Below are 15162 nucleotides of genomic sequence, written 5' to 3'. Positions count from 1 at the left end.
AGAATATGTAACCAATGCTCAAAGCATTTTAAGACAAAGAAGGTTTTATTTACAAGATAATCATCTTTTTCTACACTTTCAATCCTACATAGTATTTAATGTCTGGAAAACACTTAGATATTTGTATACAGATAATGTCTTTGCAGCTTATGAACAATTACGCTTCAAATTTAACTTCTCATCAACACAATTTTTCCACTATTTTTAAACCAGAAACTTCACTAAAAGGAACCTGCCCAATAAATTCTCTTCCTTTCAAAGATCCTCTCAAAGATCCTAGGGTAAGATAGGGAAAGGATCTTTCAGTTAACATCTCTGAAAAGGAATGGAAGGCAGCCGTGCATAGAATACACTCCAATTCCACATGTGCAAAGCATTCAATCAACCAACATAATTCTTTTATTGAGCACATTTATCTTGTTTAAAAATGTTCAAAATTTATCCAGGGCAAGATTTGACATGTGAATGTTGCAATTTAGCTCCATCTTCACTGGGCCACATGTTTTCGGCGTGTACCAAATTAATTTAATTCTGGGCAAAAATCTTTGAATGCCTATCAAACAGCCTTGGTGTCACAATCACACCTAACCCATTAACAAATGTGTTTGCTATATTCCCAGATGGGCTCAAAGTGGAGAAGAACAAATTGATTGTAATTGCTCATATCACACTACTAGCACGTAGACTTATCTTGCTCAACTGTAGGAATCCCAGGCCACTTTTTTATAAGTCAGTGGGTAACCAATGTTATATACTATTTGAAACTGGAAAAATTAAATTCTCACTTAGAGGATCTATTCAAAATATTTTTAAAATATGGCAAGATATAATTACTCAGCTCTTAGAATAAGCATTTATATCAGGGAAAAGAACATTCTCCTTTCTTTGTTGTTTTTAAAGATTTTCTCATGCTGTTGGATCTCCTCTCATTCTCTCAGGCAGGGGTGGAATTATGGTTTGTTAAATTTGGCATGATTGTATAGAATATTGCTTTCTTCAAATAAAATCAATAAAATTAAAAAAACATCTGTTACCCTCATTCTATTCCTTCAAGGTGTGAGCTTGATATGAGGATCAAGATATCTGAGCTGACTAAGGGGAAGACAAGAGGCACCACCTGCCCAGCAGATTAAACGTCCCATGTGACACTGGTTCAGTAATCAGAAAGGATGACCAGAAATTTGCTGCTGTACTATATTTGATAAATATACCACTAGGCAACACTAGTCATAAATACCCTATTAATCCAAGCTGATGAGAGTTCTAATTTTTTAGTAATTTGGAACAATTTTTCATTGATGTACTTGAGCTACTGGACACCTGAATTTCCCTAAGGGGATGAATAGAGTATCTGTCTCTCTCTCTCTCTCTGTAATTGGGTTAGAACGAAAAAAGATGTCTTCATCAAGAGACTATAACTGTTCTGTTTGCAATGAGACAGTGGGGTCTTTTTTAATGAAAAGAGATGACATCAGAAAAATGTGCCAAGTTCACAAAATAGATCTTTTGCCAAACCTTAAATGCTGAACAAAAAAAATCCTAAACCTTAAACCAATGCTAAACTTTTATATACCAGAAATCCATCAAAATAACCATGCAAAAAATTCTCTTAATATCCAGATTTTGGATAATCTGGGAAAGTACCCATTACATTTATATGGTGTATGGGATCTGGGAATGTGCACATTCCTGGTGTCCTGCAGGAAATATTGCTATAACAATCAGCATGGTATAGCTCTAGGGTATCCAAGTACAATCAAAGTGGAGTTGGGAAATAATGGGAAAAACAAATTCCAACTATAGAAAAAGTGCTTCCAGCAAAAAAACATTTGAAACAGATTTCCTGAGGTAAAAAAAGGATATTTACTTTATCAAAAAAAGGCAGAAGACACACAAAAGTTTAATGAAAAACTAAAGTCATAAAAAGCTGATTTGACACCAATTGTTCCAGAGACGTAGCTTTTGTTGCATTTAACTGAGAGAGGGAGAGGAGTAATGTCTATCAACAAATCATAAATTGTTTATCATATTCTGATAATAGTTCTGGATGTTATTAGAAATTTGTCATGACTATTAATAGCACATTATTTAAACACACACACACACTGCAAAACTCTGGAAATACTAAAACATGTACAGTGTGATGTGATCAGTATTAACAACACATTTTGTATGTTGCATTAACATTTAACAGGCATCAAAGAGACGGGACACTATTTTTAAATGTGCAACATTAAGGAATGTTGTAATGAGGGCATAGTTTTAAATAAAATCTAATGCAGAATAAAAGTTGCCTAAAATGTTCAATAGATTGTGCCACATTTACAGTTTAAGGCCAAGGGTTTTGTGAGCAACAATCCTTAGTAGCAGGTAGTTATTGTAGAAAATTCACAGAGACTTTGCACAAAGGGCTACAAAATTTCACTTTCAGATACTTGAACATTCATAGAACACAGGCCAGAAAGAAAAAAAGGAAAGAAGGCACCTAGCTTCAATTTTTCTGACCCTCTTTGCACCAATTGACAACAGTTACAAATAATGAATGAATGTAATGTCAACATTAAAGTAAGAACAATACATAACAAAGATAATATGAATACAGTGCTTTGAAACATAATTTATAAAATGTAATCACTTAAATGACATCCTAAACAAGCATTTTACTTTTATGTAAAAGATGATGTCATGAGCACACATTGTGGACTACATTTTGTATTTATATTTAATGTTATGTTATGTTTGTAACATCACCATTTTGATTATGGTTTTCTTCATAGGTGGAACCAGTGCTTGTGTTGATTTCATGGGCACCATAATATTATTGTTAGTTATTACTTCTGTTGCCATTTAGATGGGAGTAGTAGATGACGCCATACTAACATGGAATGTGATGTTATCATGCAGCCATTATAAAAGATCTGGATACAAAGCTTTGTATTGAAGACAATGAAGACTAATGACATTTTGGATAAAGAGGAGACATGAGGAGCAGATAGTGTTAAGCACTCTGTTCTGACTCTTCTGTTCTTGACTTTCATTTTTGTAGGTTCTTTGTGTTTCTTATTGTTTTGACTCCTGTCTGACCTCAGACTGCTCTTGTGATTTTCCTAAACAGAAAGTCCATGATTTCCTGGTCCATTTTCCAAATTAAATTATAAAACTCCTTATAGACTTGCAGCTTTTATCATCTCAACTAGAAAAGACACAATGTACAGTATATAGTGAGTTTCACCCATTTATATACGCTAATTCCACTATATTAATTACACTGGAAACAGGGACTATCCTCTGTATAATGCATAGTTGACAATGACTTAATTCATTATGCAAAATGAGCACAGTCATTCATGTTTACAATTCATAATTACATATGGTCTGACTAAAAGAGAAGGTGTCATTGTTCTTCTGTAGTGCATCATGAACAGATATAAAGAATGTAAACAGCAAAACCTTTCTGCATAACCCTTTGTAGGTACAATACCATAAACCAAAGAATTCTAATGATGTAAATAAAATTAGACCAACCTTGCAAGTAAGAAATTAACAGAGGTCATTGGCAAAGCTAAAATAAAAAAATGTACATTTCTAACTGTCAGTTATAAGTATAGCACCTCCTCATTCAACTCAATGCAAAAATAATACAGAACTACCTTGAAAATTAAATTGTTTCTAATTTCCAATAACTACCTTATTGGTCACTTTTTAAATAGAAATATTGAGTGAAAAATAATGCAATATTTAATCATACTGCCTTCAGTCACACTTTTGTTAAGTCAGATTCTCGTGACAGTAAGGATGTATTTAGAAATTATACATTAAAACAAAATATTATTATCTATACTAATAAAAGGCAAAGCCCTCACTGACTGACTGACTGACTGACTGACTGACTGACTGACTGACTGACTGACTGACTGACTGACTGACTCACTCACTCACTTACTCACTCATCACTAATTCTCCAACTTCCCGTGTAGGTAGAAGGCTGAAATTTGGCAGGCTCATTCCTTACAGCTTACTTACAAAAGTTAGGCAGGTTTCATTTCGAAATTCTACGCGTGATGGTCATAACTGGAACCTCTTTTTTGTCCATATACTGTAATGGAAGGCAGCAAGATGGCCGTAGGAGACGGAGTTGCGTGTCGTGTCATCACGCCTCCCACGTAATCACGTGAGCTGACTGTGAACTCAGCACGTAGAAAAGAAGGAGGAGCCCCAAAGAGCGCTGAAGAAAACATTCATTACACAATTGACAAGGCAGCGAAACAATAAGAAGCGAGTGAGTGACGCATACAAGCATCTTCATAAGACACGAGGTATAAAAAAGCACGGTGTAAACCGTAAGTTTAAATTAAGTTTATAGAAACGCTCCCGCTGCCGTTTGCAATACCATATTCGCGAGATACAAGTTTAATGAGAAGACACGAGGTATAAAAAAGCACGGTGTAAACCGTAACCTTAAATTAACTTTATAGAAACGCTCCCGCTGCTGTTTGCAATGCCATATTCGCGACATACAAGTTTAATGAGAAGACACGAGGTATAAACGAGAGTTTGGATCACTTTGTAACAGAGTTAAAATTGCTGTAGTGAGAAACTTTTAACTGCTGGGTCTTAGCTAACATTAAATAAACCCGTGGACATCGCAACATCACACAAGAGAGCGGCTCACGTGAAGTGACTGAACGCAGCAGGAGTGATCACTTCGATGAATCAAACCTGTTCAAAAAACACATTGCACAATTGATAAGGTAGGAAAAGAATATGAAACAAAGCAGGGTATAAACCGTAACTTTAAATTAAGTTTATAGAAATGCTCCTGCTGCCGTTTGCAATACCATATTCGCGAGATACAAGTTTAATGAGAAGACACGAGGTATAAACGACACTTTGGATGACTTTGTAACAGAGTTAAAATTGCTGGAGCGAGAAACTTTTAACTGCCGGGTCATATCGCGTGTTCTCAGGTAGGTACACCAAAAAATGTATACATTTATACATGTAATGGGCAAACAAAAAATGTACTATACCTGAAAGCACTGCAGTAGTACTCAATGTATCTTTACTTCTTAAATGTTAATGTTTTACTGTTTAATAATTTATATGCTTCTTGTATGTTGTTCAAATTCTTTTATCAAAATACCAGTAACAGCGCACTGCAAGATAACGTGGAGTGAATACACTTGACATGAGCATTCATGTTATTTATCCTCTTTCTCTGTACGTTTACCATTCGTTTGCTCAGAGGTTGATGCGCTTGCTGCTTAATGAGCAGCTCTTCACCCTAGTGTCCCGCTGCTTCTCTTCTTTCGTCGGCATCTTTTCCCGTTAAAACTGATTAAGTTAGTTTTGTGTTGCGATAACTTAGTATGTTTTCTTTAATTTTTCAGTTAAGCTGGCACTTAAGTCTTCAATCTGCCTCAAGAATGATTAGCGAAGGTGGTAGGGAATGAAAACGGCACCCGTACGCATCCGCCACGGCCGCACCGGTGCGCGCAGCTGTGAGTTGATTCTACAATAAAATAAAATATATAAGTAATAAAATCATCACCCCGAAAGCGAATAGTAGACGTGACGTAGTATATGTGTACCAAATTTCAAGTCAATAGGTGAAACGGTTTGCGAGCTACAGGTGATTTAAAATCCTGGACAGACAAACGAATAGCCACGGTAGCGTATTATAGAAGAAGATTTTACTGTTTAATAATTTATATTTATATGCAATGTGCTTCTTATATATTACTTCATATTCTCATATGATAATGATTTTAATGTTGTTTATATTGATTTCTTTGTTATTGTAAGTGCTCTTTATTTGTGGAAAAATAAATTTGGCAATTAATAAACTTATTTTATACATACTACATTTTATTTTTTTCTCTTGCACACAGTGAGCGAATCCACTGGGTAATCAGCTATATATATATATATATATATATATATATATATATATATAGATAGATATGTATATATATATATGTGTATATATATGTAGATATGTATATATATATATGTAGATATGTAAATATATATGTATATATATGTGTCTGTGTATATATATGTGTGTATATATATATGTATGTGTATGTATGTATGTGTATATGGGAGGGGCCAAGGAGGTCGGGTGCAGTGTGAGTTGGGTGGTGGCCGAAGGCGGGGACCTTGGCGGTCCGATCCTCGGCTACAGAAGCTGGCTCTTGGGACGTGGAATGTCACCTCTCTGAAGGGGAAGGAGCCTGAGCTTGTGCGTGAGGTTGAGATGTTCCGGCTAGATATAGTCGGGCTCACCTCAACGCACAGCTTGGACTCTGGAACCAATCTCCTTCAGAGGGGCTGGACTCTCTACCACTCTTGAGTTGCCCCCGGTGAGAGGTGCCGAGCGGGTGTGGGTATACTTATTGCCCCCCGACTTGGAGCCTGTACATTGGGGTTTACCCCAGTAGACGAGAGGGTAGCCTCCCTCCGCCTTCGGGTGGGGGGACGGGTCCTAACTGTTGTTTGTGCGTATGCACCGAACAGCAGTTCAGAGTACCCACCCTTTTTGGAGTCCCTAGAGGGTGTGCTAGAGGGAAAACCTTCTGGGGACTCCCTCGTACTGCTGGGGGACTTCAATGCTCACGTGGGCAATGACAGTGAGACCTGGAAGGGCGTGATTGGGAGGAATGGCCCCCCCGATCAGAACCCGAGTGGTGATTTGTTATTGGACTTCTGTGCTCGTCATGGATTGTCCATAACAAACACCATGTTCAAGCATAGGGGTGTTCATATGTGCACTTGGCACCAGGACACCCTAGGCCTCAGTTCGATGATCGACTTTGTGGTCATGTCGTCGGACTTGCGGCCACATGTCTTGGACACTCGGGTGAAGAGAGGGGCGGAGCTATCAACTGATCACCACCTGGTGGTGAGTTGGCTTCGATGGTGGGGGAGGATGCCGGTCAGGCCTGGTAGGCCCAAACGTGTTGTGAGGGTCTGCTGGGAACGTCTGGCAGAGCCCCCTGTCAGAAGTAGCTTCAACTTCCACCTCCGGCAGAACTTCGACCACAGTCCCGAGGGAGGTGGGGGACATTGAGTCCGAATGGGCCATGTTCCGTGCCTCTATTGTTGAGGCAGGCTGACCGGAGCTGTGGCCGTAAGGTGGTTGGTGCCTGTCGTGGCGGCAATCCCCGAACCCGTTGGTGGACACCGGCGGTGAGGGATGCCGTCAAGCTGAAGAAGGAGTCTTACCGGTCCCTTTTGTCCTGTGGAACTCTGGAGGCAGCTAATAGGTACCGGCAGGCTAAGCGGAATGCATCTTCGGTGGTTGCTGAGGCAAAAACTCGGGCATGGGAGGAGTTTGGGGAGGCCATGGAGAACGACTTTCGGACGGTTTCGAGGAGATTCTGGTCCACCGTCCGGCGTCTCAGGAAGGGGAAGCAGTGCAGTGTCAACACTGTATATGGTGGTGATGGTGCGCTGCTGACCTTGACTTGGGACGTTGTGAGTCGGTGGGGGGAGTACTTCGAAGACCTCCTCAATCCCAATAACATGCCTTCCAATGAGGAAGCAGAGCCTGGGGACTCGGAGGTGGGCTTCCCCATCTCTGGGACTGAGGTCACCGAGGTGGTCAAAAAACTCCTTGGTGGCAGGGCCCCTGGGGGTGGATGAGATACGCCCGGAGTTCCTCAAGGCTCTGGATGTTGTAGGGCTGTCTTGGTTGACACGTCTCTACAACATCGCATGGACATCAGGGACAGTGCCCTCTGGATTGGCAGACCGGGGTGGTGGTCCCCCTCTTTAAGAAGGGGGACCGGAGGGTGTGTTCCAACTACAGAGGGATCACACTCCTCAGCCTCCCTGGAAAAGTCTATTCGGGGGTTCTGGAGAGGAGGGTCCGTCGGATAGTCGAACCTCGGATTCAGGAGGAACAGTGTGGTTTTCGTCCTGGTCGCGGAACAGTGGACCAGCTCTACACCCTTAGCAGAGTCCTGGAGGGTGCATGGGAGTTCGCCCAACCAGTCTACATGTGTTTTGTGGACTTGGAAAAGGCGTTCGACCGTGTTCCTCGGGGAATCCTGTGGGGGGTGCTCCGGGAGTATGGAGTACCGGACCCCCTGATAAGGGCGGTTCAGTCCCTGTACAACCGGTGTCAGAGCTTGGTCCGCATTGCCGGCAGTAAGTCGAACCCGTTTCCAGTGAGAGTTGGACTCCGCCAGGGCTGCCCTTTGTCACCAATTCTGTTCATAACTTTTATGGACAGAATTTCTAGGCGCAGCCAGGGTGTTGAGGGGGTCCAGTTTGGTGGACTCAGGATTGGGTCACTGCTTTTTGCCGATGATGTTGTCCTGTTTGCTTCATCAGGCTGTGATCTTCAGCTCTCTCTGGATCGGTTCGCAGCTGAGTGTGAAGCGGCTGGGATGGGAATCAGCACCTCCAAATCCGAGACCATGGTCCTCAGCCGGAAAAGGGTGGAGTGCCCTCTCAGGGTTGGGAGCGAGATCCTGCCTCAAGTGGAGGAGTTCAAGTATCTCGGGGTCTTGTTCACGAGTGAGGGAAGAATGGAGCGTGAGATCGACAGGCGGATCGGTGCGGCGTCCGCAGTGATGCGGGCTCTGCATCGGTCTGTCGTGGTGAAAAAGGAGCTGAGCCATAAGGCAAAGCTCTCAATTTACCGGTCGATCTATGTTCCTACCCTCACCTATGGTCATGAGCTATGGGTAGTGACCGAAAGAACGAGATCGCGAATACAAGCGGCTGAAATGAGTTTCCTCTGCAGGGTGTCTGGGCTCTCCTTTAAAGATAGGGTGAGAAGCTCAGTCATCTGGGAAGGGCTCAGAGTAGAGCCGCTGCTCCTCCGCATCGAGAGGAGTCAGATGAGGTGGCTCGGGCATCTGATCAGGATGCCTCCTGGACGCCTCCCTGGTGAGGTGTTCCGGGCACGTCCAACCGGGAGGAGGCCCCCGGGAAGACCCAGGACACGCTGGAGGGACTATGTCTCCCGGCTGGCCTGGGAACGCCTCGGGATTCTCCCGGAAGAGCTAGAAGAAGTGGCCGGGGAGAGGGAAGTCTGGGCATCTCTGCTCAAGCTGCTGCCCCCGCGACCCGACCTCGGATAAGCGGAAGAGAATGGATGGATGGATGGATGGATGGATGTATGTGTATATGTATATATGTATATGTGTGTGTGTATGTATGTGTATATGTATGTGTATATATATATGTTGATATGTGTATATATATATATATATATATATATATGAATATATATGTGGATGTGTATATGTGTATGTATATATATATATATATATATATATATATATATATATATATATATATATATATATATATGTAGATATGTGTATATGTAGATATGTATATATGTATATGTATATATATGTTTATGTGTGTGTGTATATATATGTATATATATATATATATATATATATATATATATATATATATATATATATATATATGACAGCAACACTCATAACAATGACAACACAATTACATTGACAATCATTTTACGTTATTTTTAAAGTGTTTCCTTTTCTTTTTCATAACCTCTTTAACACACTACTCCGCTGCGAAGCGCGGGTATTTTGCTATATATATATATATAGATAGATATAGATAGATATATAGATATAGATATAGATAGATAGATATATAGATAGATATATGTGTATGTATGTAGATATGTATATATATGTGTATATATATATGTAAAATGTATATGTATATATATGTGTCTGTATGTGTATAGATATATATATATATATATATATATGTATGTATGTATGTGTGTATATATATGTATGTATGCAATGTATGTATATGTGTATATATATATATATGTATGTATGTATGTATGTGTGTATATATATGTATGTGTGTGTCTATGTATGTGTGTATATATATATATGTTGATATGTGTATATATATATGAATATATATATATGTATATATGTATATATATATATATATATATATATATATATATGTATATGTAGATATGTGTATATGTAGATATGTATATATAGGTATATATGTTTATGTATATATATGTTTACATAACCTCTTTAACACAGTACTTCTCCGCTGCGAAGCGCTGGTATTTTTCTAGTGGATCCATATAATTAAGAATCTTGTAAAAATGTGTATACAATATTTTTGAAATTGCTCTCTTTTTTGCCCACATTCTAGTCCAAACAAAACAAAGCATAAACGAAGCATTGTTAGCAACAGAAAGAAAGAAAGAAAGAAAGAAAGAAAGAAAGAAAGAAAGAAAGAAAGAAAGAAAGAAACTGTTCAGTATTAAGAAGGTACAAGTCCTGTAAACACATGCCATCACCTTTGAGCCATCGAATTTCAGGAGTTGGACATCCCAAGGTTTTACAAGATAATGTGACTTCCTGCCCAAAGTAAACTGCCTGATCCTGAAGTTCCTCTATAAAGGAGGGTTCTACAAGGAAAACATCCATCAAAACAGAATTTTCACTTTAGTTCCAACTGTTTATTGATTTCTCTAAAGCTAACTTTGAATGTTGACCCATATAATGTCTTAATGATATTTTGTCATTTATTAACCTCTTAAATAGATTCTGAGTGCACCAGTGTCTCAAGAACCTTCATAGAAAACAATAATATAATCACCTGGGAAAAGTGACAATGTATGAACTGCACCCTGTAATTCACAGTTTTCTTTGACAGTAATAAATGTTTGCCTTCATTATGACAATTAATATTTCCACTCTCCAGGAGATACTTGTTTTATTTAACCGTACATTTAGTCTAATCTGTATTTATGTAAAAACTTGCTATTAGATGCCTTCTTAATAAATAATCTGATAATACTGCAGATAAATCTATAAGCGTCAGTGTCTCTTGATTTTCACTATAATAATTCAGTGATCACATATTTATTATGTTTTATAGTCAACACCATTTCAAACCACTGTATTCTACAGCATGCAGAACAATATGCATTGTAACTTTAATCTAAAGAAAATAAATGATCACTATAATGTGAGCGAGCAGTGCATTTTACCTGGTTTGTGATTCGACTAAGCTGTTATTAAAAAAAGGTAGCAACCAGATTTTTGTGAAAATTTCTGGTTTCATGCCAAAAGCAAATCTAATTTTATTCTGACTTGAACTTCACTAAGTACATTTTCATTCATTGTTGGCATTTTGTTTTCACTGGATACAGCTGGTTCCCAAGTTGTGAGTGTGAATGCTGACTCAGACATCAACTGTGTGGAAAATAAATACTCCATAGGATGTTCTTTATATAGTTCAGTGTTGTTTTGAATCCCAAATACATATGTGTTAGGTTAATTGTCAATTCCATTTCTGCTTTGCGACCTCCCCACCATAACCTATTGATTCATCAAAAATTTTGATCTCTGGTTTTTGATGGATCTCAATGTTTTAGGGTTCTCATAGTTTCTTGAGGATGGTCTAGAGCTATAATAACTAGATGGAAAAACACCAAATCTGAAACTTAATCCTGTTACGAGGTGACGATGTGCTGATTAGTTTTTGAGCAAATCGTGCAAGAGAAAGAGGCACTCTAGAGGACCCCTCAAATACTGTAATTCTGCAATTAATTATGAATTCTTCTCAACAATTGGTATTGTAATGATCTATTTTATGATCAGAAAGATCAGCATCAGAGTAGTAAATAATTACTGAAATGTTGTAATTGGTTTCTAGGGTGCAAAGCCTACTGACGCTCACGTCTGAATTCTTTTAATACATAAAAGTAAATTTTATTCACACAGTACTAAATACAATGCACAAAGCCCTGTATGATTGAGCATGGAGGTGTTTTCAGGACAGTTCACTTTGAATTGTTGGTGTTCTCGCGAGTAGTTCTTTGGCTTGAGCATGGGGCTAATAAAGCACACCGTGATGTCACAAATAATTAATAACAAAATCAAAAGCAACTGAATGTTAACCTGATCTTTTTAACAAATAAAGGTTTAGATGTTTATTGCATCATCATTGTCTAATTTGTAGGGTACAGTGAAATTCTTACTTGTATGTGCTAGTCAACATGCATTAATAAATACAGCTTGCAAATAAAGACATAAAAAATGCTAATCATTAGTATACCTTCACTTTCTTAGGATATCTATGTGTTGTTAATTGGCAAGACAATAAAATTACTTCCCATAGATTATGAAACAATATTTCAGCAACTTAGTTCTCATTTTGAAAGTAATCTTGCTGTCAATCAATTAACATCCAATAACAAAAAATGATAATGTTTATATATTCACTATTCTACCTTAAATCTGTTGATAGAGTTTTATATCTGAACAATTTAAAGGCTCCAGCTTGCACAGTCAATGAATTTTTTGATGATTATTTTTTGATCAATACCTTTCATTTATCATCTTTTTTGTTGTTTAGACCACATACTGAAAATGTTTCTCACCTGCATGTTTTTTGAAGCTGGGAAGTTTAAAAGAAAATAAACTTGGTCGTTGTTTGATAGATCCCAAATTGGTTGCTGAGTGTTCTTGTTGCTCTTGTTTGGTCATTTCTACTTCAGCAGTAGCTTCTGGGAAAAAAAAATAAACAAAAAAGTAAGTAAATATAGGTACTGAATATATTGTAGAAGAGAGAGAACTGTTGCACTTGGTGTTGCTAGCTTTCTAAAAAAGATAATATAACTTACAAATATGTTTAATCTAATTAATTGACCTGTGTGGCAGTTGAAGGCAGAGGCCTTGCTGGACAGGAACCCAGACAATCAAACTGACTCTGGGGATGTGGAATGTCACCTCTCTTGGGGGGAAGGAGCCAGAGTTGGTAGGTGAGGCAGAGAGCTGATTTAGTAGGGCTTACGTCCACTCACTCACATTATTCTGGAACCAAACCCCTCAAAGAGGCAGGACTCTTCTTTACTTTGAAGTTGCTTTGGGGGTTGGGGGAGATGTTGGGTGGGAATGGGCTTTATATTGAGCCCCTGCCTGGTCGATAGCATGTTGGAGTTTATCCTACAGATGCCTCTGTGTGGCTAAAGGTTGTGAAGGGGAGGACTCTGACTGCCATATGTGCTTATGCATCACATGTCAGTACGGAGTACCAAGCCTTTTTGGAGTACCTGGAAGGGATCCTGAAAAGGATCCGAGTAGAGGCCTCCATAGTTCTTCTGGGCAACTTCAACATCCATGATTGTAGCATTGAAGAAACTTGGGCATGATTGGGATGAACAACCACCCTGATCTAAACCTGAGCAGTGGTTTGTTATTGGACTTCTGTGCTAGGCATGGCTTGTCAATAACAAACACCATGTTTGAATATAATGTGGCCACTAAGTGTATGTGGTACCACAGCACCTTAGGCCAAAGATCTGTGATCAATTTCATAATCATATTATCAGATATGCAGCTGTATGTTCTGAACACTTAGATGAAGAGAAGGACAGAGCTATCAACTGATCACTACCATGGTCGTGTGTTGGGTCAGATGGTGGGGGATTCGCCTGGATAGACATGGAAAGCGCAAGCGAGTAGTGAGGGTGGACTGAGAATGTCTGGAGGAGACCGCTGACCAGAAGACTTTCAACTCCAACCTCTGAAAGAGCTTTTCCAGCAGAGTTGCATGTGCCTTGTTCAAAACCTCCATTGTAGAAGCTGTTGCAAAGAGCTGTGGCCAAAAAACCATAGGTGCATCTTCAGGGGACATCCCAAGGACCCAGTGGTGGACACCACAGGCAAGGCATGCCATCAGACTGAAAAAGAGGCCTTCCATGTATGGTTAGCAAGGGAGACTCCCGAAGCAGCAGAGAAGGACCAATAGACCAAAAGGGCTGTAACCTTGACAGTCAAGGAAGCAAAAACCTGAGTGTGGGAGTTGGTGTTCGAAGAGACCATAGAAAGCGACTGTTGATCAGGTTCAAAGAGGTCTTGACAAACCATCAGACAACTCACAAAGGGAAGGCAGGGAGGGATTCACGTAGACTGTTCTTAGCATAGGTGGAGAAGTGCTAACCCAGACTGAAGATGTTGTCTGGCGGTGGAAAGAACACTTTAGGGAACTCCTGAACCTGATGGACATTCCCTCTATGGGGGATCAATGCCCATTTCCCTGAGGTAGGTCACTGATGTAGTTAAGCAACTTCACAGTGGCAAGGCCCTGGGGTGGATAAGATCTGCCCAGAAATGCTGACAACTCTGGACACTGTTGGACTGTCATGGCTGACGTGTCTTTCAATGTTACGTCCTCATCAGGAGTTGTGCCTCTGGAGTGGCAGACCAGGGTGGTGGTCCCCATTTTTAAAAAGGGGGGCAACAGGATGCGCCTCAGCTATCAAAGGGTCACTCTTCTCAGCCTCCCTGGAAAAGCTTATGTCAAGATACCAGAAAGGACACTTCACCTAGTCATGGAACCTCACATTTAGGAGGAGCAATGTGGATTCTGTCCAGTCTGTGGAACACTGGACCAGCTCTTTACCCTCATGAGGATTCTGGAGGGGGCATAGGAGCACACCCAATCGGTCTACATGTGTTTTCTGGATTTAGAGAAGGTATATGACTGTGTTCTTTGAGAGATTCTTTGGGGGGGGGGGGGGGGGGTGCTGGAAAAGTATGGGGTTCTGGGGCCCCTAATAAGGGCTATTCAGTACTTGCACAATCACAGTGAGAGCTATGCCTGCATACTCAGAAATACATCAGCACTGTTTCTACCAGTGCTGTGCTTTGTCTCCTATACTGTTTGTGATTTTCTTGGACAGGATATCAAGGTGCAGCTGGGAAGGAAAGGGGTCCAAGTTCAATTGCCTTAGAATTGCATCACTGCATTTTACAGATGTGATATTGTTGGCTTCATCGGGCTGTGAACTCCAGCACACATTGGGATGGTTTGCAACCAAGTGTGAAGCTTCAGGGATGATGATCAGCACCTCCAAATCTGAGGCCATGGTCCTTAGAAGGAAGAACGTGGACTGTCCTTTCTGAGTGGGAGGTGAGTTAATGCTTTAAGTGGTGGAATTTGAATCTTTAAAGATAGGGTGAGAAGCGCAGATTTCCAAGGGAGGTTCGGAGTAGAACCTCTGACCTTCCGCATTAGGAGGAGCCAATTGAGGTGGTTCAGACATTTTATATGGATGCATCCGGGACACATTTATGTGGAGGATGTATGGGCATGACCTGCTGGGAGGAGCCCAGA

General features: G+C 40.0%; 1 protein-coding gene across 1 annotated transcript in view; it reads right to left on the bottom strand.

The window, feature by feature from the left end:
- LOC127528328 (obscurin-like) overlaps nt 1-15162 on the bottom strand; it is a 308697-nt gene that overhangs the window by 88169 nt on the left and 205366 nt on the right. The window contains exons 13-14 of the mRNA XM_051928768.1: nt 12425-12550; nt 10334-10444 (exon numbers count right to left, since the gene is read on the bottom strand). Of these exons, the coding sequence (XP_051784728.1) occupies nt 10334-10444; nt 12425-12550 (237 nt within the window). The remainder of the gene's footprint in view (nt 1-10333; nt 10445-12424; nt 12551-15162) is intronic.

The sequence above is a fragment of the Erpetoichthys calabaricus genome, chromosome 6, assembly GCF_900747795.2.
Source record: "Erpetoichthys calabaricus chromosome 6, fErpCal1.3, whole genome shotgun sequence".
Lineage (NCBI taxonomy): Eukaryota > Metazoa > Chordata > Cladistia > Polypteriformes > Polypteridae > Erpetoichthys > Erpetoichthys calabaricus.
Note: the sequence above shows the minus strand (reverse complement) of the source record. Positions and strands in the feature narration are given on the sequence as shown.